At 46.7% G+C, this 25,644-nt stretch overlaps 1 protein-coding gene across 12 annotated transcripts; it reads left to right on the plus strand.

The window, feature by feature from the left end:
• The first annotated feature begins 11,802 nt into the window (after positions 1 to 11,802).
• tmem178a (transmembrane protein 178a) lies at positions 11,803 to 24,284 on the plus strand. Of its 12 annotated transcripts, none has more exons than XR_015129995.1 (7): positions 11,803 to 12,402; positions 15,194 to 15,307; positions 15,534 to 15,719; positions 16,075 to 16,212; positions 22,331 to 22,767; positions 23,478 to 23,584; positions 23,684 to 24,284. XR_015129995.1 is itself a non-coding variant. In XM_086297294.1 (6 exons), the coding sequence occupies exons 1-5, from the start codon at positions 11,904 to 11,906 to the stop codon at positions 22,570 to 22,572; spliced, it is 1,179 nt and encodes a 392-aa protein (XP_086153420.1). In that variant the 5' UTR covers positions 11,803 to 11,903; the 3' UTR covers positions 22,573 to 22,606; positions 23,478 to 24,284. The 12 variants fall into 12 exon arrangements, 4 of the variants coding, with proteins under 4 accessions (XP_086153420.1, XP_086153418.1, XP_086153421.1 ...); XR_015129996.1 differs by having other exon boundaries at positions 22,331 to 22,606; XR_015129993.1 differs by having other exon boundaries at positions 22,331 to 23,977; positions 24,075 to 24,284.
• The last annotated feature ends 1,360 nt before the right edge of the window (positions 24,285 to 25,644 follow it).

Genomic DNA, 25,644 nt, shown 5'->3' on the forward strand with positions numbered 1-25,644 from the left:
GAGCAAGGTGATGATGCCATAAGGGCTGATTGTGATTGGTTTGTTGGTTTACTTACATCGTGTAACATTTATTTACAGACAAAAAGGAGGCTCTGCCCGCATCTTTTCAGTAATGCAATCATCATCGGTGATGTAATCGTGACCGCTGCCATGGCGTCCATTCGCATCTCTTTGAATTTCTGCAAAACAGGAAGTGACATGGTGTCGGTACCAGCACTTCCAGTTTAGTCTGATTGTAGCAACCAATCAGCTGAAAAAGCCATCTGAAAAGGAACCCCTCCCCCCGGTGCTGTCTAAAGACTGAGGTATTGATCACATGATCAGCGGCAGCCTGAAACCTTAACACATGTGGTCGAGTGCGGCGAGCCCGAAGGTCTCATACATGTCATCGCCAGAGGGGGGAGGGGTCACGGGTCAGTATGTTTTTTATGCGCCGACATCACCAGTGCGTTCAGATGATTCCTCTAAATCATTCAAGCACATCACACGTCACATGACTCCTTCAGACATCCTGCCGTCTCGCATGTGGTTCCTCGCAGGACTGTGATGTCACTGTGATGTCAAAGGTTTTGAATGTTGTGTAGATTTTGTGTGTTGTTGTTTTTCCTGCTTTGTGTAAAAATCTTGAAATAAAATGTTTGATTTCAAAAACGTTTGACTTGTTCTCTGACTCGGCAGCTCTGATTGGTTCTCGCTGGCACCTCCGTTTATGAAGCCACTGCTTCTTACGCTTCGATGGTTTCAGTTTCCCATTGGCCTGCAGGTGGCGCTGTGTGGGTCCAACAGCGACGCTCACTTTGATACTGAAAAATGCTTCGAACGATGGCAACGCCGAGTGAAACGCTTTCCTGTGTTTGTTCTTTTGGATAAACTTTATTTCCACCAGCTTCTTTTACATAGTTTCTTTTTTTCTAGTTTCAATCCTGTGTCGCTTTTAGTGTGTGGGGGGGCTGAGAGGCGGAGTCTTGCTGCTGGCTTTGCCGATGTTTGCAGTCCAGGCGGAGCTCCTGAGCAGCAGGTTAAATTTGTTTGGTCGTCTCTGTTGTCACTCGATAAGAAGTTGACAGAAGTGACGCACTGCGATTTTCAATGACATCAGTTTTTGAGGTCGTTCTTGAACGCACGTGACCCGTTCCTGTAAGTCTGCAGGTGCTCATACCTTTACTTTCACTGAGAAATTGGGGACTTATGAGGGGTCAGAGAACAACAGTGTGGAAAGTTGTTCCCAGAGTATGCAAGGCCACTTGAGTTTTGAGAAGGCAGTGAACTTCCCAGATGCTGCAACCCACCATGTGAATATGGGAAGGAGTCACAGGCTGCATGGACGGATATGTATTCCCATAAAACGTGCCTCCACCCCAGATGCTGAGGAATGACAACCACTGGTTTTCCATTAATGTCCAAGGTGTGTGCACTCCCCAGTTACAGTTTCCAATATTGTTGCATTTTGGAAAGGTGCCACTAAAGATCATTGGGTTTGACTGACCTCATCACTGCGCGCTCAGAGGAGATCACGATGGATTGTTGCTTGGTGACAGTGCGTCACCCACCTGAGCAAAGGTGCGCACCAGGGCTCTAGTGGAGTGTGTTTGATGGAGTCGTTTCCAGTCCCTAAGAATACGCTTCGATTCACGCCAAAAAGATGCTGCATCATCACATTACCACCGCCGTTCTTCATGACTCCCTGAAAGAGCACGCATGCCCACACCCTCCAACACTGCACCTTCAGTTCCAACCAACCACAGTCAAGGACCTGCTTACAGAGATGTAAGCCGCCGAAACGCCACGTTCTGCTTTAATACACATTTTCACACGTCGTGGTCAAATGACTGCATTCTGTATTTGTGTCCACTATATGAAAGAGTCACATGACAGGATGTAACACTTTTTAATTCATTGCAGAAATATTGAAATAAAAGGTGGAAGTGAGTGAGTCGGTCTCAGCAGCATAGATTTACATCACTGTGAACTCTTTAACCAGCTGCCGTTTATGCGACGATCACACGCGTGTGAACGTGATCATAATTTCACACAGATGACACAGACGCAGGGATTGCTGACAGCAGCACACTTATATTCGCATTAAGTTGTTTAATGATGCGATTGAGCAGTTTCACAAACATCGTGGAACTCATAAACAGCGTTAGCTTTTTGCTAATGTTTGTGATGTTTGTAGCTGTGACATCGTCGCCTTTGTCCATGAGCTCGAGAAGCTGCAGCCGCCTGTCCGGCGCTCGAAGCTGCTCCTGTGCAGGCAGATCCTACCTGTGCTGTGTGTCTGTGTGTGTCTGTGTGAAACAGAGTGAAATTGATCTAAACGTGAACCCTTGATGTCTGCAGTCTAAGATGGAGGTCAAATGACCGCCGCCCCCCGCCCCCTCTGAGGCAGGCGGGGGTCAGAGGTCAGCAGAAGAAATGTGACCGAGACCTGAGCCCGGGACACTCAGAGGAAATGTCAGTGTCCATTTAAAACGCTGCCTCCACCTTTTTCACCGTTAGCAACGCGAGTCTTTAAATTTTCATCAGTGCCCCGCCCGCCCGAGCGGCGTGATCAATTATTCAGGCAGCGCTGAGGTCGACACTCTCACAGAGGAGACGCTGCAGAAAACTCCCTTAAACTCAAACCGGCTCCATCTGTACCTTCACCATCACAGCTCACCTCCGGGATCAAATGACCCACTGTGACCTCACTTCCTGAAACGCTTCAGCTTGCTCCTTGTCCTCGTCTTCATCCTGGGCCTAAAGCGTGTTCAGCCTCCACCTGCTCCTGTACAAGCAGGTGATGGAGGTGTGTGTGGGGGGGAGTGTCACATGATTCCTTCAGTCGCTGAGCTGCACTTACGAGGTTTCATCAGCAGCTGCGGAGGCTGCTGATTGGTCGGCTGATGCTGAGTCAGCTGCTCCTCATCCTCACCGCAGCGCTGCTCAGAGATTTGGGATTACAGACCTGCACTTTTATTACATGTGGTTGAATTCCTGATGTCACTGCTTGTAAATAAAGTCTGGTCGGCCTCACCCCAGATTCCACATTTCGGCTCTAACCCGTGGTGGGTTTAGAGCCGTGTTTTTATTGGCTGCTGCTTGTCGGAGTGCCTGACGCTCGCTGCGTGGAGGCGTTGCCGAGCGCCTCGGGTAGACAAACATGAAGCGACAGCTGCGGAGGAAGATCTACCTGAAGGTCACCTCAGACAGTTCGTGTGTCATCAGAGCTCATCTTCATCATCCTGTCGAAGAGTTCAGACACTCGACGTGTTTTCATCCCCTGGCGTCCAGAGTCTATGCCTCGCTCTGATTGGTCAGCTGTTTATAAGTCAAAGATTAAAACAAAGGTCATTTTTCAGTTCTAGGATCGTCAGCGTGACGCTACGCTTGCCATCTCTTTGCCGCGGACAACCTAAACCAGCAAAGTGCAGGTTTAGTTATCCACGATGCATCAGGAAAAGTGGTCGTCTTTGTCACCCTGAAAAGTGATGAAACACGCCGGTGACCTCTGGAACAACCTTTAGCGCTCCAATCAAAGCAGCACCAAAGCACTGACTGACGGCCTCGTGGTCACAGCGGCGCTGACACCTGAACATATGAACCGAAGAACTTCAGATTTGTGAAACGACCTCTTTCAGCGGGCGAAGACGTTAAAAACAGAAACATGAAGCCAAGCATCTCAAGGTGAAAGGGTTAAACGCCGCTGCGTTGAATCTTTCTGCTCCGTGATTTTCTCTGCGTTTCATCAGAGTTTCATCACATTAAAGGGACACGCACGCAGGCCCACTTCCTGCTGCTCACGCGACTGTGGCCTCAGCAGCTGAGGACAAGGCCCCGCCCCCTCCTTCCTGACCAGAGGCGTGCAGTCACCCTGCAGTTTAAAGCGGTTTACATCGTTATCTGCCTGTAGGGAGTCTGAACTCGGCTCCTTGCTCTATGTAGAGGTGGTGGGGAGGAGGCAGCATCATGGCAGGCAGCGGCACGGGGGTGGAGGTGCCTCAGGTCACCCCGAGGCCCGCCGCTGAGGTTTAATGAGGCCGACAGCCGAGCACCGGTTTCAGCCGGCCTCATTAAAGCGGGAGAACAAACCGATCTTAATGAGGAGAACATGAAGGCGCGTGGGTGTTGTCACGGCAACAGGGACAGCTGAGGATGGAGATGGAGTCTCGTTACTGAGCTGAGGTCAAAGACGCTGATGAGCTGTAACTAACAGGCTCCTCATGGTCACATGACCAACAAGCATCACCTGAGGAAGCGTGGGCCGGGCTCCGGTGCCCGCAGGCTGAGCGTGCGTCCCATTGACCCGCAGCAGCTGATCTGAGTGATATTTGAGCGATTAGCTCTTTGACACCAAACTGAGCTTCGCTCGTCTTCATCGAAACGGCGTCAGGAGCGGGGGCGTTCAGAGTATTCATCCATAAAGAAAATGGCAGCACGTCAGGTTGAGCCTGCGTCTGCAGCGGCGCGGTGTGAGCAGGTGTTCGTTCTGCAGAACAACGAAGGTTTAAATGAAGAGCAAAGTTTAGATTATGGAAACGAACATGAATTTACAAAAGTACTCGAGTACTCCCCCTTCCCCCGTTACAGAGGCATCATTTATATTTTGACATCATTTGGACATTTGTGTGTGTGTCTGTTGTGTGTGTCTTCAGTCAGGGATCATGATTCTGGCTGGTCCAGCCCCTTCGGACCCTGCATCACCTGATAAGCTCAGATAAAAGAAGACGCACCTTCAAAGAGAGCGCACCTGCTCAGACTGGCTAATTACGGCACTTACTGAGCATGAGCAGACCGACCGACTGGCTCGGTCTGCAGGTCCGATACCAACACAAAGGCCCGGATTCGTCCGCCTGAACCCGCAGACTGAATTCAGTGAAATACAGTGGCTGCACTGATGTCACTGCTGGCCGTTCAGGTTCAGGCCCGACAGCATCGACAGCTGCTCAGCATGCAGACGGCGTACGGGTTTCTGTTTTTCTGCGCACGCTGAAACATGTTCATGATGGAGAACAAAGAGCGCTCCTGCCTCATTAAAGCCTCGCAGTCTTCCTCCAGCTGATCAGAATAAAGATGGAGACTTTATGTAACGTCTCATTAAAATGGACGCGCCGCTGTGAGTGGAGGACGCTCCTCTCTCTCCGAACGCATCCGAGGAACAACAACAGCTCAGCCAAGGCATCGCGGTGTCCCTGCACACTGCACACAAAAAACAAAGACTCACAGGAAGTCAAAAACCACAGTAACACAGAGTAAGGCAGCGTGAAACAGCAAAGAGACAGAAAGCTAATATTCAAAAGCAAAAATGTCCTCACAGTGCTGTGACGACTCCACATACAGACAGAAAACCAACCAGCTGGACGGAGAGCAGGACTCAGTGACCGTGAGAAGGAAGAACTCCCTTTAAACAGGGAAACACTTCCAACAGAGCAGTATTAATGTCATTAGCAGCACTGAAGAGAAGACAGAGAGCATTGATGTAACAATTACAATGATGTTTTCAGCACAAAGCACCACATTGACTAATGACATCATCTGCTGGCCTGCCGATAGGCTGCTCACCTGTAGACTCCTCCTCACCATGTGACAGCTGGATGTGGGAAAAGTACAGCTATTCTGTACTGCAGTACAAGTACACTTACTAGTGTTGAAAATACTGCAGTAAAAGTTGAAGTACTGATTCAACTTCTTTACTGAAGTAAGAGGGAAAGGTAGCGTCTCTGTGGACGTGCACACCTGGATCCAGCCAGATGTGAGCAATGTTTCCTGAGCTGATTTCATCCTCCACACTGACAGCACTGAAGGTGAAGTTCAGTGAATGAGTCTCTGCTTGATGTAAGTTAACTGTGAGCATGAAACCACTGTGCAGCAGTCACACTGTTCTTTACTTCAAACCCATCAGTGCAGCAAACTACGTTAGCTCTGTCTTTTCTCTCTCTGTGAAATACAGCAGCTGCACCTTTAGCAGCTACACACTGTGAGACAACAGTTTGTGTGTTTGCTGATGTTTGAAATGACCTGATGCTCAAAGAGCGTTGCTGCCTTCATCTTCGCTCCTCTTCTGTAGTGCTAGCTAGATGAAGAGACCACATCTTATGAACATCTGCACTCTCTCCGGTGTTGAGCCAGAATAAAAAAATGCTGGTGGCAGCCAGTGCACCCCCACCTCCACCCCCCAGTAGACACGCCTGTGGTATCAATGTGAAGCTCCTGCATCACCTCGTTCTCAAGTGATCGCATTCACAAACTCAGTGTCCACTGTGCCCGCCCACCCAGCATCACCATGACAACGATTGCCGACGTGAATTATGATTTTACTGAATTTACTTTTACCTTTAGCCAGCAGTTTTAAATTTCCCTCAGTGTCGCCTGCTCTCCAGTAATGACACCCGTTTATGCCAATCAGAGGTCACTAAAATCAATATCGAATCGGTGTGCAACTTTGCCAAAACAATGTGGGACTCTGTAGTTTTCTCTGGTCCCTCCCCAATCACACCAGGAGTGACATGTTTAGCCGAATAATGATAATAATTGGAGGCAGCTACAGGTGTAGCCACAGCTGCTGTTGGAGTCAAATTGTTAAATGTTGTCATTGTGTTACTTAAATTTGTAAACCGTGCCTTAAACTGCACAGTTAGACGTTCTTCTGTTCCTCCCCTACACATCTATGATGCTGGCGGAAGTGATTAGCTGTAGCTGTTTAACTGCAGGCACGTTCCATGTGTGGCGTTTTTATCTTCTGAGGAATGGTCACTCCTGGCCATTTGGGGGCTCGCCTATGCTTGCATATGGTGAACCATTAAAGTTGAGCCATATACTGGAGGAGGGGAGATGACCCTTCTGTGATCAGCAGGAAGTCACACACACATACACATTATTGCACAGGCATACACGTGCTTATACGTGCACGCACATACCCCCCATAGGGGTTTTTTACAATGGTGGTTGCTTGTGTGTACTGTAACTGTTTTCAATAAAAGGCGGCAAGCGGAGGCCTAAGCCGGGGTCCACTGTTGGATTCAGACGGCTTTCTGAGACACTGACCGGGGTGATAGATCGATCGCTGATTGTCTTGTTTCCTTGCTTGTCATTAACGAGAATACGTTTCTAAACCAGCGGGGCCTGTGGAAGCACAGACCCAACAGCTGCCCTGGGGCAGACTGACAGAAGCGAGGCTGCCATATCGCGCCATCGGCCCCTCTGGCCATCACCAGTAGGCGGTAGGTGAAGTGTCTTGCCCAAGGACACAATGACCAGGACAGACAGACTTCTTAAATTGCTGGCTGTCTGAGTGGTGTCCCAGAAACGATGTGGGCTTCATAGATAATTGGCAAACCTTCTGGAGGAAACCTGGTCTTGTTAGGAGAGACGGCATCCATCCCACTTTGGATGGAGCAGCTCTCATTTCTAGAAATATGGACAAATTTATTAAACCCCCCAAAATATGACTATCCAGAGTTGGGACCAGGAAGCAGAGTTGCAGTCTTACACGCCTCTCTGCAGCTTCTCTCCTCCTGCTACCCCCCCAAAAACCCATCTCCATAGAGACTGTGTCAGCTCCCAAACAGACAAAAACAAACTAAAAACCAGCAACAAACAACTTAAACATAAACAATCACAAAGAAAGAACAATACAGTATCCACATCTGAACCAAAGAGTAACACAGTGAAATGTGGATTATTAAATATTAGGTTTATAACACAAAATGTAAATATTATTACAACAACCGGTTGCAGCAGATGGCCCCGCCCCTCCCTGAGCCTGGTTCTGCTGGAGGTTTCTTCCTGTTAAAAAGGAGTTTTTCCTTCCCACTGTCACTAAAGTGGTGCTCATAGGGGGGTTTAGGTCTACCTTGAGGCAAGTGTTGTGATTTGGTGCTGTATAAATAAAATTAAAATTGAATTCCCCTCAAACATGTTAAACCAAAAGTAATGAGCTGGTTTTGAAAACGTCAGGAGGAGGAAGTTCAGATATTTGTTTACAAACATAAGGAGTGAAAGTCAGAGATGCTGTCAGAAAAACAAAAAACTACTAAAGTGCAGATGTCTGAAAATTCTACTTAAGTACAGTAACAAAGTATTTGTACCTGGTTACTTCCCACCTCTGATGACAGCGCGAGCAGGGTGCTGTCCCTACCCCACAACCATGAACTGGATGTATGGATTAACTACTGAAACACTGACTTTGAATGAAGACGATCAATACAGACTTTTATTGTGACAGAAAAGCAGGAAGTCAGGCTCTCCTCTCTGCTCATGGTTTTGTCAGTTTGCAGGGTGGAAGGTGACAGTGAACTGCAGGATCTGAGGACCTGACGGAGGACGGGCTGATACCGATCGATCACACCCCCTCCCCGTGACCTCCATCATGCCGCAGCTTCAGCACTTCCCCTCAGCGATGACATTCACACCTCAGAGAGTGAATCACCGCCACCGCTGCTCCACCTGAGTGTTAATTAAACTTCTGCTCACAATAATCCTCCCACGTGACATCCCCCAGCAAACCCTCCACTCTTACACTCCCCCCTCCCCCCTGAAGGTGAGGCAGGCAGCGCTCGTCCGGTCAGTCGATACGAGCTGATGGAGCTTCAAGACGTCTCGATCAATAACTTTTGATGGCGGGGAGCAGGCCAGTGGAGGTGGGGGGAAAGACTGACGCTAACAATGCTAATGAGCCACACACTCACACAGAGTGCTGGGTGGAGCTGGGGATCGTGGGAAATGGCAGGTATTGATCAGTGAGTGTTCTCGCTCTGTCAAAGAGCTGTTGCCCAGGAGCCTCTGAGCAGCTACACATCTGCAGGATTTGAACCAGCAGCCTTCCCCTCGTGTCCTCGCCACATGTGACTTGAAGAACACTGAACATGCCCATCGCTGTACCCACGACACACCTGCTGTTTCCAGCTTCTGCAGTCAGAACAACACGTTGCTACACGTTGTGCTACTTTGTGGTCTTTAATATTGGTACTTTGTTGCTGTTCCAACAGGAACTGTAATGACATCATTTCCTCCGGGCTTGATAAAGGTTTCTGATTCTGATTAAGGTTAGGGCACGACCCCTCTCGTCCAAATACGGCGAGAGTATTTGGACGAGAGTGATGTCATGGCGACAGCGTTCATCTCTTACATACAGTCAGTGACAGCCAATCACTGATGTCACAGCAAGGTGGGGGGGCTCCAGTGGGAGGCGGGAGAGGCGGGGTCGTGTTACAGGAAACAGCAGAGCCCAGCAGGGACGCTGATGAATTATTGATCACCTTAATGGACAAGTTTTCATTTTTTCTGCATCACGTCACGTTTTGACTCTGTGAGGACGAGAGCTGCAGTCACCTGAGATTTCCCATGAGGTCTCAGTCACCAGGTCGCCAAGGAGACACGCCAGCTCTCCTCCCGGCCCACTGATAATGACGAGTCAGGACATTCAAAGTTACCTTTGCTCGGAGTCTGACAGGCCAGGCCTTAAAGATCAATCACATTTATAATCAATACGTCAGAGCAGACTTTCACACCATGAAGCCACGCCCATCAGCAGACACCATCACACACTGCAGCCAAGGAGCGCTCTAAGTGTATTCTAATCACAGGTGGAATAATAATCAATGAATGAAGCTGGCAGCAGGCGTGATGGTGGAAAACCATGAGGAGCTCTCAAATCTCACAAGAAAGCCAGAGGAGAACCCTGAAGGAGTTCTCCTCTACAAGGAGCTGTGAGAAAATCTTCCCAATCAAAGGCAAGCGAAGGAACGTCACTACTGGCTAAAATCTTCTGGTTCCTCGTGGTGTAAACTGGAGCTATCATCATGTAAGGGGACTTCTATACCAGCTTTGCTCTATTCCTCTTTACCCATAAAACCCTGTCTGTAAAAGTCTTGATGCATGCTCAATATCCAGGTAAGTAAATCTCCAAAAGTTGATTCTGTTCATCTGGACGTAGCATTTTGTGGGAGAAACATTTCATCATCATCCAGGTGACGTCTTCAGTCTCAGCTGTCTGCAGGTTTCAATCTTCTAAACAGGACATTTGCACAAAGACTGAAACCAGCCCACTGAACATCCTCATCTTTCAATGATGAGGATGTTCACATCCTGGACAGGGAGGAGCACTGGTTTGAGGGCGGAGTCAAGAAGGCCATTTACATGAAAAGGGAAAGACCATCTCTGAATCGAGGAGGGGCCTAAGGGTACATCTGTCACCATCTTACAATGATGTGATTGCAGCCATTCCCCAACTCTCTGTGAGTGGGACTCATGGCCATTGATCAATGGTCATGAGAATTTGCATAATTAAGATTAAGGACCTCCCAGTCATTATGCAAATGTCCTGTTGATAAGATTGAAGACGTCACCTGATGATGACGAAACGTTTCTCCCACTGAAAACGTTCAGATGAACAGAATCAACCTTTGGAGACCTCTCTGTATGCTGATAATCTTCTTTGTTTTAGAGTGTGTTTTTGTTTTGTTGTTTTTCTCATATATAAGTATATTTACTTAGGAAAATGAAGAAAGGTTAATTGTATTTTGGTAAGTGCAAGTACTGTGTTGTTTTCTTTTTTTAATAAAAATATTTGCAAGAAAAAAAAAAGAGGACAAAGCTGCTGGAGTTTGTTTGCATCTCTCTCTCCACCCTGATCGTGCTCGGCATGTCTTCCTGTTTAGAGGTCGTTCTTCCTCCCCACTGTCACCGAGCACCGTTCACAGAAGGTATCTCTGGTACATGTGACCTCTCGTCCTTTCAGAGCGGTCTGACGCTGTGGGCGGACTCTGAACGCAGCATGGAGCCCAGCAACAGAGTTGAGGTCAGTGAACGCCTCAGGAGAAACATCCTGATCAATACCTCTGATCAGTCCGCACCCAGCTCAGCAGTCAGGCCCCTGCCGTGACGTCACACGATGCTTCCTGTCTGATTTCAATGTAAAACTCTGTACTGCGCTTCGGATCGTTTTCACTCCGTCCTAAAACATAAACCTGCTGATGCTGTTTCTATGGCAACGTTTCCGCGGCAAAGAGCGGTGTACCTGAAAGCCGCAGAAACGAGTCAATCAGGGAGGAGCTTCATGTGTTCATCATGCGTTCATGTGCGCTGAGCTGCAGGACAACAAAACCCGCAACTCTAAGCGTTTCCGGCTTGTACTTTCAAAATAAAGTTTTGGTGACAGTTTGACGTGAGTGATAGGCGTAAAGTGCAGGAGCAAATACAAGAATCGGCTGTTTTCATTCTGTTAAAACGAGCAAAATGAACTTTTGAAGGCAGAACGTTAAGCTCCTAAACCGCTGCACGCTGAAGCAGCATCACGGACAGATGAATCTTGTATTTTTATTTTTATTTTTATTCCTATTTATTCTATTTATCCCCTTCGTATATTTTATTTATATTGTCTCTGTATTATATATATATATATATATATATATATATATATATATATATATATATATATATATATATATATGTATGTATGTATGTATGTATGTATGTGTGTGTGTGTGTGTATTATATATATATATATATATATAATATTCTGTAACTCTGTAACTTCTGTCGGTGCTGTGCTTTTTTGGAAATCAAATTTCCCAGAGGAACCCACCCGAGGGATTAATAAAGTTCTATCTAATCTAATCTAATCTAATCTCACTTTGAATATTTCTGCATGTTGCAGCAGCTGACCGTCTCAGACAAAGCTTTCCGCTGTTTAACATTTTAGCCTGGTTGTTGTTATTATTATTTTCAACATTTTCATCGTCATTATTATTATTGTCCTCCTCCTGCGGAGACAAACGTTTTATTCTGAAGGCGCTCTCCGGGGACTTCCGGTTCTGAGGGGGTTACCTGCCTCCACCTTGACGCATCTCTGACGGTCAGTCGGCATGACAACGCGCTCTCGAGGGCAAACGGGGAACGGCTGATCTGGAGGATGGCAGCAGAAGATGCCCAGTAACGGGAACAGCGGCGGGAATCGAGCGGACAGGGGCTCCGGGACCAGCCCGGTCCATGTCCCGGCCATGGAGCGAGCCCGACCGGCTACGGTGACGGTGTCCGCGGTGAGCCTCGCGCTCAGCGTGCTGTCGCTGCTGCTGCTCGTCACCGCCATCTCCACCGACCACTGGTACGAGACGGACACGCGCAGGCACAAGGAGAACTGCGACCGGCACGGCTCCGACTCCAACGACCAGAAGAACCGCGAGATGCCCATCTACCACCTACCGCTGGTGGACAGCGGGCCCCGGCACCGGGACGTGGCGCTCATGAAGCCCGTGCATGTGGGCAGCAGGGAGGAGGAGCTGCTGGAGAACTGGCGGGCCATCCTGGGGATGGGCATCCTGGAGACGGAGTGCGGCAGGCCGCTGTTCTCCACCCACTCCGGCCTGTGGAGGAAGTGCTACTTCAAGGGGCTGGACCCGGACATCGACAAGCTCATCGACCGGGGTCAGAAACACACACACACACTGCAGAATAACGGTGCAGGTTAACACACGCTAACTCATCGACTGGGTTCAGACTGCAGAAACACACACATGTTCAGTGTGTGTGTTTATATACACGGCAGCGTGTGTGTGCAGGTTAATGCGTGACAGGAGCACATTGTTAGTGATTTCATGGAGCTGAACAGAAATACACAGACACACACACACACACACACACACACACACACACACACACACACACACTGTATCTCAACGCAGACTCGCAGGTTCGTTGAAGTCTTTTAATCCTCATGGTTTCACCACACGCATGATCAATAATGACGTCATACATAAACATGGTTCTATCAGTTACCGATGGATGATTGAAGAAACGTAACCGTCCTGCTCTCTCTCTCACACACACACACACACACACACACACACACACACACACACACACACACGGATGATCCGGTGTTGTTTAACACTGGATGACATCACAGCAGGTAGTAGCATAAATCACATGGTCACCATTAGTGTGAGGCTACGCCCTCTTGAACCCCGCAGTAACTGTGAGGTTCAGAGAGAGGTGCATCGTGGGACTTGTAGGGCTGCGTTTTTGTGCTGACCCAAGAGGAGCTTGGACGCCGCCGGCCCGGTTTCTGCAGAGTGTGTGTCTGCAGTCTGGCTGGCTGCCGAGCTGAGAGCTGGAGGTCACAGCGATGGCGAGCGGCGAGGAGCTGGACCGCACATCAGATCAGAGCACTCCAAATTGCATCAGCCGACATTATGTTACATATCATTACACTGCATTAGGCTGGAGCTCAGATCCAATTAGATCGATTGATACCTGCGAGGAGGGCCAGCAAAAAGCAGCAGTACTTCCTGTTTATATGGCGTCGGCATCCGTTTGCTCTAACCAATTCAATTCAGCTTTATTTATAAAGCACCAAATCACAACTGTCACCTCAAAGCACTGCAGTCATGTCTGGATCGAGTTCATCTCGGCTCAGAGCTGGCACACATCACAGGGTCCACACGGATCTTAGTCCTGGGCCAGGCTAGTCCTTATCCTAGTGAGTTCTGGTTAGTCCCTGTTAGTCCTTATCGTGGTCAGTTTGGTTAGTTCTGGTCCTCGGCTGTCCTGCTCCTGGTTAGTGTTAGTCCTAGTTAGTCCTGGTTGGCCCAGTTGGAGGATGTTGTGCATGTTGTGTAGTTGTGGATGTACACACACCGATCATGTGACGCCATGCTGATGATGTCTGGCATGTATAGAAGTCCCGCCCTCATGTAACCTGAGAGGATGTTTAATGTGGGTTTGCTACGTTTTGTCAGCTTGGGTCTGGAATACAGCTGGGCGATATGAGATTTTTTCATATCACGATATGTTTTTTTCATTTCAGGCGATAACGATATCTATCACGATATAAGCCAAATAACTATATTTGTAAGATTTAAATGTGCCGTTGCTCACAAGTAAAATGTGAAATAATCAGCAGCTTGTTTTTATTTAAATATTTATTTCCCATAATAAGTTCAACAGGGTAGATGTACTTAAGGAACATGAGACTTTTTCAGATAAATAAAGGCAAATATTGCAAACTACACAAAAGGCAGCCACTAAAGCGTTTAAGTTTCAAAATAGAACAAACGAAACAGACTAAATTGTCAATTCCACTTAGAAACAAAATATTAATTCTAAAAATAAATCTTAGTTTGTTTTACAGAAGAACAGACAAAACTGACTAACTTTTGTCAATATCAAATAAACTGAGAACTAAAAGGAAATTCTCAATCTCTCCTTGTTGTATAGCTGAGCTTTTCAAACAGTTTTAACAGTTACTTTAGTCTGACAAAAGCCGAATGACGAATTAGCGCTTCCAGTCAGAGACTGAGGCTACGTCCACGCGTACACGGGTATTTTTGAAAACGGAGATTTTCCGTTTCCGTTTTAAAAAGTAATCCCGTCCACACATAAAGGCAGAAATGAAGGAAAACGCTGCTATGAACATGCCAAAGCAGCAGGTGGCGCTAGATTCCTAACCGTGCAGAAATGTTGGCCAATCAGAAGTCTAGAAGCCTCGGTGGGAAAAAGTAAACAAAGCTGGGGCATAGAAGCAGAACAGAGTCGTATGTGTGGAGGGACAGTAACTGTGTGTATATGTAAGCATTTAAACACTGCAGAGAGTAGAATTAACAGTAACAGTATTGTAGAAATTCATTTCACCGAAACAATAACGTGGCGCACAGTGTGACGCATGCACCAGTTTATTGTATTTCCAGACTTGCTTTCGGCACAATTTACAGTGCACGCTACTCTGTTTTTGTCAGACTTGAAATAGCCGAAATACCTTCACACTACGGAACTTCTATGGCTCTTCCGTTCGACAATCTCTCTGGCATTGGAACCATCATCTGTTTTCTCTTCGGTCACGCTCGGTTGATTTTTCTAGTCGGCACACTCATTTCCTCCATTACCCGCTGGCTGCTTCCCAAACAAACACACGTGCGGCTTGGCACTTGTGCTGTACGTAACAAGTCACGCGACGTGACGCTGCGGCTGTGATTGGTTCGGCTCTGCGCTACTTAATTTGGATTGGCTGACCTTTTTTTTTTTTTTTTTTTGAGGACAAGAGCGGCGAGGTCTATCGCGATAGCTTAATTTCTCTATCGAGTAAAAGTTATATCGCGATACATATCGTTATCGTTCTATCGCCCAGCTCTAGTCTGGAAACAGCAGGTGTGGTGATGCTATCAGCTCAGGTACATCAGTACGTGAATCTTAAAGGTGTCTCACCTGTGTGACTTTGCAGGCATTGCAGATCGCTGCACCGCCGTCAAGTATCACTTTTCTCAGCCAATCAGACTGAGGAACATCCCCTTGAACCTGACCAGGACCATCCAGCAGGACGAGTGGCACCTGCTGCGTGAGTACACACACACACACACACACACACACACACACACACACACAGCAGTAATCACTAACAATGATTATATGACCACATCAGAGTCTTAGTCGCGTCTCCACACGGAGCGTCTGTGTGACAAGCTTCAGTCTGTGTGTGTGTCTGTATGTGTGTGTCTGTGTCTGTGTGTCTGTGTGTCTGTGTGTGTGTGTGTGTGTGTGTGTGTCTGTGTGTGTTCCCTCAGTGTGGCGTTCAGGGTCAGTCGGTGTTTCTCAGACTGTGGGTGTTTTCACACCTGTGCAGGTGACCCTAAGAGCAGTCAGCTGTGTGTGTTTCAGTCTCACAGAAGAAGAAGAAGAAGTGATCCTCCGCTTCCTGCCGGGCACATGCTTGCGACCTTGGACGCTGCGTCACACGACCGCTCAGCGAGGTTGCTATGATTGGACGCTCGGCTCTCTTTACACCAACGCTCTGTGTGCTTGGAGTTGCCTCAGCACCAATCACATCACAGGATTTTACCTCTGTGACATCACCGAGCGCGTCAGCGCCCTGTTCACTGCTCACGTCCCTGATTATAGATTATAGATCACTCTCCATCTTTGAACTCTTCCTGTAATTGGCTTGTGTTCTCGCCGCCAACCTCACTGCCAGTCACTGTTGCCACGGAAACACACCATCAGTTTTATGTAACAGTACCAAGGAGTGGTTACCACGGCAATGTTTTGTGTTCCTTCATTTCCTGCACTGATCACTGTGTGCGTGCGTGCGTGTGTGTGCGTCCACAGACCTGCGGCGCATCACGGCAGGCTTCCTGGGCATGGCGGCGGCCGTCCTGCTGTGCGGGAGCATTGTGGCGTCGGTGGGCTTCTTCTGGGAGGAGAGCCTGACGCAGCACGTCTCTGGGCTGCTCTTCCTCATGGCAGGTAACTCACCTGCTCTGTGCAGCAGCCCAGTGTCTCCCCCTGCTGGTCGCAGCTGAGGTTCACAGCGAGTACTGTCTTCATCTGACCATAGAAAGCGTCTTCAGGCAGCTGTGGTGATTTGGCACTTTATAAATAGAATTGCGCCGACAAAAAAAATCACCAGAGAGATTTGAGTGGGCTCGGCTATCAGAGCATCAACGTGAAATCATTTAGAAAGATTCAAGTAAAAGGTGATGTGTTTGTTTCCATGGCAGTGTACAGCGCCACACTGTAACGTTTCAGTGTGGTGTGCATACTCCTGCCATATAAACTTCTAAACCTACGAGTGCAGACTGGTAAACCTTATTAACCTGCCTGCCCTGAGTAATGACTCACATTTGCTTAGTGACGAAACCCAAGGATGTTTACAAAGACTGTAAATAAACAAAAGAAGGCTAGAGGTGGACGGTTTTGTTGAGGTGAGTTTTGACAAGGTTACTGATGGACTCCAGTGATGGAGTAAAGCTCAGGGTGCAGCAAGTCAGACTCGGGCATTTATAAATGAGAATGAGGATCATCAGGAATCCGTGGAGATGAGGGTGGGGGTGACGTGTCCCCAGAGCTCAGTGCATACTGGAGCCTCTCCAAACCCAAACAGGACCCACTGCAGTAATCCAGCCATGTGGTGAGCTGTGTTGGCCAAGTTACTTTGAAAAAATAATTAATTATAGTTACTAGTTACCAGAGATGGGCAGTAACGCGTTACTGTAATCTGATTACTTTTTTCAAGTAATGAGTAAAGTAAGGGATTACTATTGCAAAAACGGTAATTAGATTACAGTTACTTTCCCGTAGGAACGCTGCGTTACTAAAACCGTGATTTTTTGCGAGAGTGTCTCATGACAGTGACGTAAGCGAGTGCGCTGTTCGTGACAACAGCTGTGTGCAGATCAACAATGGATCACATATCGAGTGCAGAGAGAGTATGAGTGTGCAGCGTTTAAAGCGTGGAAGTACTGACCTTACTTTGAGTTTGATTCCATAAAAAGTGACAAAAACATTAGTGTCCGCTGTGCGTGGGAAGAAAACTTCTTTTTACAGCGAAAAAACCCTAAACTTCCAACAAGCACCGAGTAGCTACGACGTAATGGGAAACTCACAGAGAAACTCGCGGATTCTTCCACTGACCGCGGCACACCTGCACCAGGGTAAACCTCCGCCTGCCCCACTCCTGCTTTACAGGTGAAAATAGAGCAACAGGACCGCTGAGTCTTTGACTTTATTTATTTTCTGCTGTGTTTTACTTGCATCTATTTGAAAGACTGAGTGTAAACACAAAAAATATTTTATCTTATGTGCTGGAATGTGCAGAAAATAGGTTTAAATGTTAAACTAATTTATTCAAGTCAGAGAATGTTGCAGATAATTAAATCTCTGCTTGATGCATAAAGTTAAAAGATTAAAACTAATAAAACAAGTTTTAAAAAGAGACTTTTCCATTTGATTACATTTTGTATGATGGATTATGTAGAAAAAGTAGAATTGGGCTGAGAGATCTATCGCTTTATCACCTCTTCAGGGTGTAAATCGTGTTTTTAAAAAGTAACTAAGTAATTAATTACTTTTGAAAATAAGTAATCAGTAAAGTAACGGGATTACTTTTTTGGGGAAGTAATCAGTAATTAGTTACTGATTACTTTTTTCAAGTAACTTGACCAACACTGCTAGTTACTTCTTTAAAAAAGTAACTGAGTTAGTAACTGAGTTACAAGATTCTAAAAGTAATTAATTACTTGAAAAGTAACTATTCCGTTACTTTAAAAAAATATTTAACCCTCTGGGGTCCAGGGTGTAATCAGCCATTTTAACCACTTTTGACGTCTAAAATCAGACTCAAAAAACATCAAATTCGAGTAGAAAAGTTTTTTACTGTAACAACCACAAACATTTTCTTGAATCATATTTCATAACTTTAAATGCAAATAGAAATGGTCAATTTTAAAATCATATGCACAAGTTTGCAAACAAAGTTATTTGCAGCTATTTACCTTGATTTTTTAAATAACCATTTCAAACTATTTACAGAACAATCAGCTGTTCTTCAATAAGGTGCCACAAATTATTTGTGCCACTGCAAATATTTCTGTCCACTATAAAGGAAACATCACAGCCTGATGCCTGCAGGTCTGACAGCAGCAGGTGTATCACTCCTGTTTCTACCTGGAGACAGCAGCCGCCTCATTGTTCTGACACACAAAACTATCCACAACACTACACACTAACTACACAAGACAACACATTAACTACACACTCCAAACACGCTAAACGTCACAAATCTCTCAGATCTCAAAACTCGCTTTCTCTCTCTCTCTGTTGTGACAGTGATGTACAGTCTTGTTGGTATATGTATGATCTCTATACATTTTACATCAAATAAAAACTTTGGTTGTAAGATTCAGGTCATCATTTATTAAAAGTGAGACATTTTAAATGAGAATAAGTTTACCAGCTGTCAGCTACATAAAAAGGATCCTGGTGTTATTTGTCTCTCAGAAACAGTTCATAACTTCAACTCATCCATGTCACCTAAAAGGTAAACCTGTTTCTCCATCACCTGTTCAGCTCTGATGATCCAGTAAGGACATCTCCTGGTTTCATCTTCATGTTTCCCTCTCACCACATATCCAAACCGACATCATGACCAGCAGCTTTACAGCTGTGGCTCCAGCAAACATCAGCTGATACTAGAAATTAATATTAAATAAATTCTAACAACAGCTGATCAAGCTTAAACGTGCTGCTGTTGTTTAGCACGACATCCGCTGGTTTCTTCTTTCTGGCGCAAAGTGAGCGATAAACAAACAAGAGAGAAAAGCCGATCAGCTGATCATTGATCAGTTTCATGATTGAAGTAGCAACAGGAGAGAGAGGGGAGAGACTGAGAAAAGAAGAGGCAGCTGTGCAGCAAACACAGAATAACTCCAGCTTTGTGTCTTTTTCATTGTAGCTGAAGTCCGGCACAAACTGTTCTTTTCAGCTCAATACCAAACGCGTAATATTTTCTCTGAATGCGAGACAATTCCGTTTGTACGGGACGGTTGGAAACTCTAATAACTAACATTATGAATAAAATAAAGTTCACTATCAGTAACATCAAAGCTCCCACCCAGCTGTATAAACACTCCGTCATGCTAGCTAGTACGCAGTACGAGTTATTGTAACTGACTGTAAAAAGTCAGCATAACTAAAATAAACTAAACTTGGTTTATATCTGACCCAGATTGACTGCAGGTCATAACTTCTTACCTGAAGGTTTGATCAGGTTGATCAGTGGTTGTTGATCAATAGTCATGAGAATTTGCATAATTAAGATTAAGGAACTGACCTCCCAGCCCATTGTTCCTTGAGTGGCTGGTTTCAGTCATTATGCAAATGTAAGCTTGGGGAAACCTGCAGTCAGCTGAGACTGAAGAAGTCACCAGGATGATGATGAAACGTTTCTCCCACAAAATGCTGGTCTACGTCCATGTTCTAATTGACAAGTGACTGTGGGGGGAGCAGGGTGGAGGGTTTGTATCATCAGCATAGAAAAGCAAGCAGAGACCTGGAGGCAGATGATCTGACCAAGGAGGGGCGAATAGGTGGTGCAGTAAAGGGGTCCGAGCACAGGACCCTGGGGCACACCGTGGTTACCTGGAGCTGAGGTGGAGCCGGAGTCTGCCACGGTAATGAACTGTGTTCTGTTGGAGACCGGGAGAGTGCGGTACCAGTGACGCCAAGATAGTTGGTGAGGGGTGGCGTTGTTTTAATTCGGAGTAAGCTGTTAAAAGAAGGACAGCACGTTTCTACATCAGGGAATAAAGTTAGTGAAAGATTCATTTGCAGATGTGGTGACAGCTCTCCAGTGAGACATTAAAGTTGAATAAAACAAGCTCAGAAACAAGTGAAACACTGAAATAAATAACACTGAATAACGGCTTACCTTTACCCGAAAGTGAACAGACTCACCTTAACAGGGATGTTTCTCACGGTATCTCCTGTTTCTAATACTGAGGCACTGACACTGAGGAAGGCTCCCTCTCTGCTCTTTGAGCCGTTTCCGGGCCCAAAGTCAAACGATCACTGCAGCATCACTGAGAGTTAAAAACTGTCTAAATTCTTTCATCTTTAATAAAATGATCAGCGTTGCTGCTTTACCAGGTGTAACAATTAGGTTTAACATCCAGGCATCCATGAAAACAGAATTTATGAAATTTAACAGTTAGAAGTTAGCAGGAAGTTAGCTCGCTAGCTTCCACCTCAACATGATATAGCATGTTCTGACTGAGAGATTTCTGAAACAGATTCAAACGTACAGCTCTGCTGTCACTTCCAACATAAATGAAGACAGAAAACTAAACAGCAGTGACGTTTGTAGGGTTACTGAAGTTTGGCTAGCTGCTATATAATGATGTGCTACGTGATTGCTAGCAACACAGCTATGTTAGCATAACATAACGTTAACTTTTATCGAGTGGAAAAAAGTTAACGTGAGGGTTCCCGATGGTTAGGGACAAATGCAATCACATGGCAGGATGCTGTGAAACAGCGGTCCCCAACCCTTTCTGTGCCACAGACGGTTTAATGTCCGACACTATTTTCATGGACCGGCCTTTAAGGTGTGGCGGGTAAATACAACAAAATAAAATGAAACGACAAAGACACAAACTGTGGTATTTTGTAAGAATAACAATAAACGTGAATTCACTGTGTAATTGTTTAACTTTATTAGCTGCGCCCTCCTGAAATGTGCCAACAACCTTGAGAGTAACATCCACCTCTCTTTATGCTCTCTGTTTGCTTTGGTAACATGTACATATTTCTTTCAAAATAAGACACACGACTACAACACGGGAAAAGACCCAGGGAAACCAAATTAACGATAGCAACCCTGAAAACCATAAATTTCACACCCGAGCCTCAACTCTCGCGCCCCAGTACCAAACGGGGCCTGGGGGTTGGGGACCACTGCTGTAAACGGACCAAACTTCAGGCAGGAGAACAACTGAGATAATCCATCCACAATGTGAGGTTAATATACTGCTGCATGTGCTGGGCTGTAGTTACATCGGAAGGTTTTTATTACTGTGCTTTAAAATGAACAATTCAATACAATTTTATTTATATAGCACCAAATCACAACATAAGTCGCCTCAAGGCGCTTCATAGATACAGAGAAAAACCCAACAATCATATGACCCCCTATGAGAAAGCACTTTGGCAACAGTGGGAAGGAAAAACTCCCACAGAGGTTAATAACAGATATGATTCAATGCAGAGAGGTGTGTTAATACATAGTGAGTGAGAAAGGTGACTGGAAAGGAAAAACTCAATGCATCATGGGAATCCCCGGCAGCCTACGTCTATTGCAGCATAACTAAGGGAGGATTCAGGGTCACCTGGTCCAGCCCTAACTATATGCTTTAGCAAAAAGGAAAGTTTGAAGCCTGATCTTGAAAGTAGAGATAGTGTCTGTCTCCTGAATCCAAACTGGAAGCTGGTTCCACAGAAGAGGGGCCTGAAAACTGAAGGCTCTGCCTCCCATTCTGCTTTTAAATACTCTAGGAACAACAAGTAGGCCTGCAGAGCGAGAGCGAAGTGCTCTAATAGGGTGATATGGTACTACAAGGTCATTAAGATAAGATGGGGCCTGATTATTTAAGACCTTGTATGTGAGGAGCAGGATTTAACAGGAAGCCAAAACAGGAGAAATATGCTCTCTCTTTCTAGTCCCTGTCAGGACTCTTGCTGCAGCATTTTGGATCAGCTGAAGGCTTTTCAGTGAGTTTTTTGGACATCCTGATAACAATGAATTACAGTGGTGATAAAAACAGAGAGAGGCCGACAGGGATGTTTTTAGGGGTTTATTGAGATTAAATAGAACAAGATACAAAACATGTTAAAAACACAACAGCCTTAGTAAACACAGACTAGTTCGGACCTGGAGGCAGGATTCATACGTCATCACTTATAGACCAGGTTGTGTTGACAGTCAGAGGGTTCATATTTTACCTGTTGGTAATGCACCTGCAGGTCTCAGCCAATTACAGCCAGCACAGGTTCAGGTGTCAGTCTGATCTGGTCTCTGATTCGTTCTCAGGGATCTTCTGCACCATCTCCCTGTGCACGTATGCAGCCAGCGTGACCTACGACCTCTCCAGAAACCCGCCCTTCATCTACGGCCTGCCGGCTGACGTGGATCACGGTTATGGCTGGTCCATCTGCTGCGCCTGGGCCAGTCTGGGTCTCACTGTAGCGTCTGGCTGCCTCGGCACCACCTTCCCCTTCCTGAGCCGGGCCGGAGCACTGCGGTCCAAAACCGCCCATGAGTCCTCCGTCTGAGGCGAGGAAGAGGATGATTCTCGGACGACAAAAGGTGTATTTTTGGCCGGTTCCGTAATAGGAGGGGCCTCGGACTGCAGACGGAGCTGCGCACCTGTTCGTGCTCCTGATTTGGACCCAGCTCAGGTCACCTCAGCGTGCACTCTGAGCCTCGCCTGGTTCCTGTGATCCATCTCTGCAGTGGTGTGGCCAAAGGTACCATCAGTGATCAAGTTAATAAAAGATAAATTAGCTGTTGGTCAATCAGGTGAGTCATCTGTACTTACCTGACATCAAACATGTAAAGCCCAGTTGAGAGTCAGACAGGTGGCCAGGTCTCAGCAGCCGTCTGTCAGTCAGCTCTGACTCACCGTTTTCTTTCTGCTGTCCCATCGTCCAATCAGAAGCTTCATCGGTGTGAAGGTCACCTGAACTGAGGCAGGTCACAAAGCTGCTGCAGCTGGGTCCCCATCAGGAGCAATAACAGGAAACACACACACACACACACACACACACACACACAGGTGTGCGCTGGGATCCAAACCTGCTGCAGGTGTGATCTTCATGGAGCCTTCCCATGCGGATGTTTCGGAGCGCTGTGCTCCGATCAGTCAGTTGGGCGGAGCTTCAGGTGCACGCAAGCGCTCTGAGCTCAGGTGAGTGTTATCCAGTCATGCGGGGTTCACACGTTGCTTAGGCATTTGATGTTCGGGTGTGGCCTTCTTAGTGATGACAGCCAATTACAGACAAGCAAAGCTGATTGTTCTTGTTCGGCTTGGATCCACAAGCCAGTTCAAAACGTGATAGGTGTGAATCCCGCCTGATGGATCAGAGTCTGAGCTGCAGAGCGTCACGTGACCAGGTGGCGTGCTGCAGGTTTGGATGGCGGCGGCCGCTCACAGATGTGTATATAAATGTGCTTTCAGCTGCGAGCTGAGCCACAGACTGAACCCTTTACTCTGCGACGCTGAGCAGGTGCTGCTCGCTGACTTCAGGCTTCCCGCAGGAGGGAACGCACTGACAGATGATCCAGGTATCAGTGCTGCCGCTCTGTTATCAAACAAAGGAGTTGACCTTTAACCTCTGACACCGACTCCTCTGTAAACAGGGTATGACACCATTTATGTTTAAGCTTTTTCAGGTATCAGCCTCTGAGACTCTGCATCAGCCTATCGGAAGCCCCGATGCCTTCTCGTGACCCCCCTGTACGAGCAGAATCGGACGTTTGAAGTTCAGGTTCTGAGCTTTCAAAAACATCTGGAATTACAAACATTCATCCACCAGCTGCAGACACCAAACTGAGAATGTCCACAGCATCCTTCCCATCATCAGGAGGAGGGCTGATGATCAGCGTGAGGAGGAGTATCAGGGGGACGGACCCATCGAGGTCTTTAGGCTCCTGAGGGAGAATGACGGTGGATGAAATGTTTGTATGCGGCTCAAAGTCAGAACTTTATTTAATTTCAAGCCGACACGCAGAGTGAAACGGTGACTCACCATCACTATCGACCTTTAACCTGTAGATTCCACACTGAAAGCTCCCATGTTCCTCCTGATACCCCATCATAGCTCCACTGTCCCCTCATGGAACCTTTGCTGCCCCCTGCTGGACACAGCTGTAAATACATGGTGTAAACATGATGGGACTCGTCACCTGTAGCTGCTCCTGTGGAAGATCTGTCAGCATTTGTTGGATGTATTTATATCTGAGAATTAAATATTTGTTAAATGTGTGTGAGGCGTGTTATTGTGGTTCTGATAACATCACATAATGAAGAGGCGCAGGCTTCACTGAGCACATCAGGGCAGCACAACTCACGTGGACTGGATCCAGTTACCAGGTGAGTTAGAAGGTACCCGGTGGAGACAGTCACATGTGCTGCTGCTCAGAAAAGTCTGTCATTCACCTGTAACATGAACCGTGTGACCCGGGTAGTTGGAAGAGCTGATGTTCTCACGTGTACAGGTTTCTTATTTTCTAAAAGGTACCTGACCCAGCCTGGCCCTGAGCGAATCTAAATGTTTGTCACTGAAGAACATTTCAATAAAGTTTCTTCCAGCACCATCAGATGCTATGAAGCAGTTCAGCACAACTCGGAGGGAAACGGTGACTTGTGACCATGAAGAAGAACCACTGAAACCCAGAAACAGGAGCTCAAACCATGAGGGAGACGTATGTCTGTGAAGGTTCTCAGTCATCCAGGTCATTGCAGTCGAAGGAGCTTGGAAAGAAAAGCGTCTGGACTTCTTTAAGTTGCTTGAAGACGTTTCACCTCCATTCATCGGCGAGACCAAACAGCCACTTCACAAGCGCATGGCACAACATAGAAGAGCCACCTCCACGGGACAAGACTCAGCAGTCCATCTGCATCTAAAGGTCAAAGGTCACTCTTTCAAGGATGCCAATGTTCACATTTTGGACAGAGAGGACAGATGTTTTGAAAGAGGAGTGAAAGAAGCCATCTATGTCCACTGTGAGTGACCATCTTTGAACAGAGGCGGGGCTTACGACACCAACTCTCTGCCATCTATAATCCAGTTTTGAGATCCTTCCCAGACGCCTTAACGCCCACTCACATCCTGGGCCATCTGACCTCAGGAAATCACACGATAGGTTTCACAATGAGCTCCCCCAAAACCCTGGCTGATTGGGACCCACACCCGTTTTTATACCTTGGCTCATGTGATTAGAGGATCATCAGGGGGTCCTTTTGTCCCTCTGTGGGGGGAAACTCCCACTGGGTTTAAATCTGGGACTCTCCACCATTTGACTCTTAGAACAGAAGAAGCTTCTCGGCTGAGAGGTGAAACGTCTTCAAGCAACTTAAAGAAGTCCAGACGCTTTTCTTTCCAAGCTCCTTCGACCATGAAGGTGACAAAACTAAAGAATCAGGAAACTGGAGAGAGGTCTGAGAGCTCTGAGTCTGCCCAGAACGCTTATAAGAACAAGGTGCGCCATCACAGAGATGTTAACATTGTTTAAATATGCAGGGACTCGGCTGCTTATTATCACAATGACAAAGAGACTGTGCTTAGAGTGACCATCTTCAGTTTATGTTGAAAACTTCATTAAAAGTTCCCTAAAATCTTCAG

The sequence above is a fragment of the Aulonocara sp. 'chitande type north' Nkhata Bay genome, linkage group LG6, assembly GCF_057382095.1.
Source record: "Aulonocara sp. 'chitande type north' Nkhata Bay isolate Kocher_YH1m ecotype deep benthic linkage group LG6, A_spYH_male_GT1.1, whole genome shotgun sequence".
Lineage (NCBI taxonomy): Eukaryota > Metazoa > Chordata > Actinopteri > Cichliformes > Cichlidae > Aulonocara > Aulonocara sp. 'chitande type north' Nkhata Bay.

Bases quoted from the DNA above. Each gene is read 5' to 3' on its own strand.
- tmem178a (XM_086297292.1), top strand. From the start codon at position 11,904: ATGCCCAGTAACGGGAACAGCGGCGGGAATCGAGCGGACAGGGGCTCC. The intron at 15,720-16,074 runs GTTGCTATGATT...GTGCGTCCACAG, and splicing joins TCACACGACCGCTCAGCGAG to ACCTGCGGCGCATCACGGCA. The intron at 16,213-22,330 runs GTAACTCACCTG...ATTCGTTCTCAG, and splicing joins GCTGCTCTTCCTCATGGCAG to GGATCTTCTGCACCATCTCC.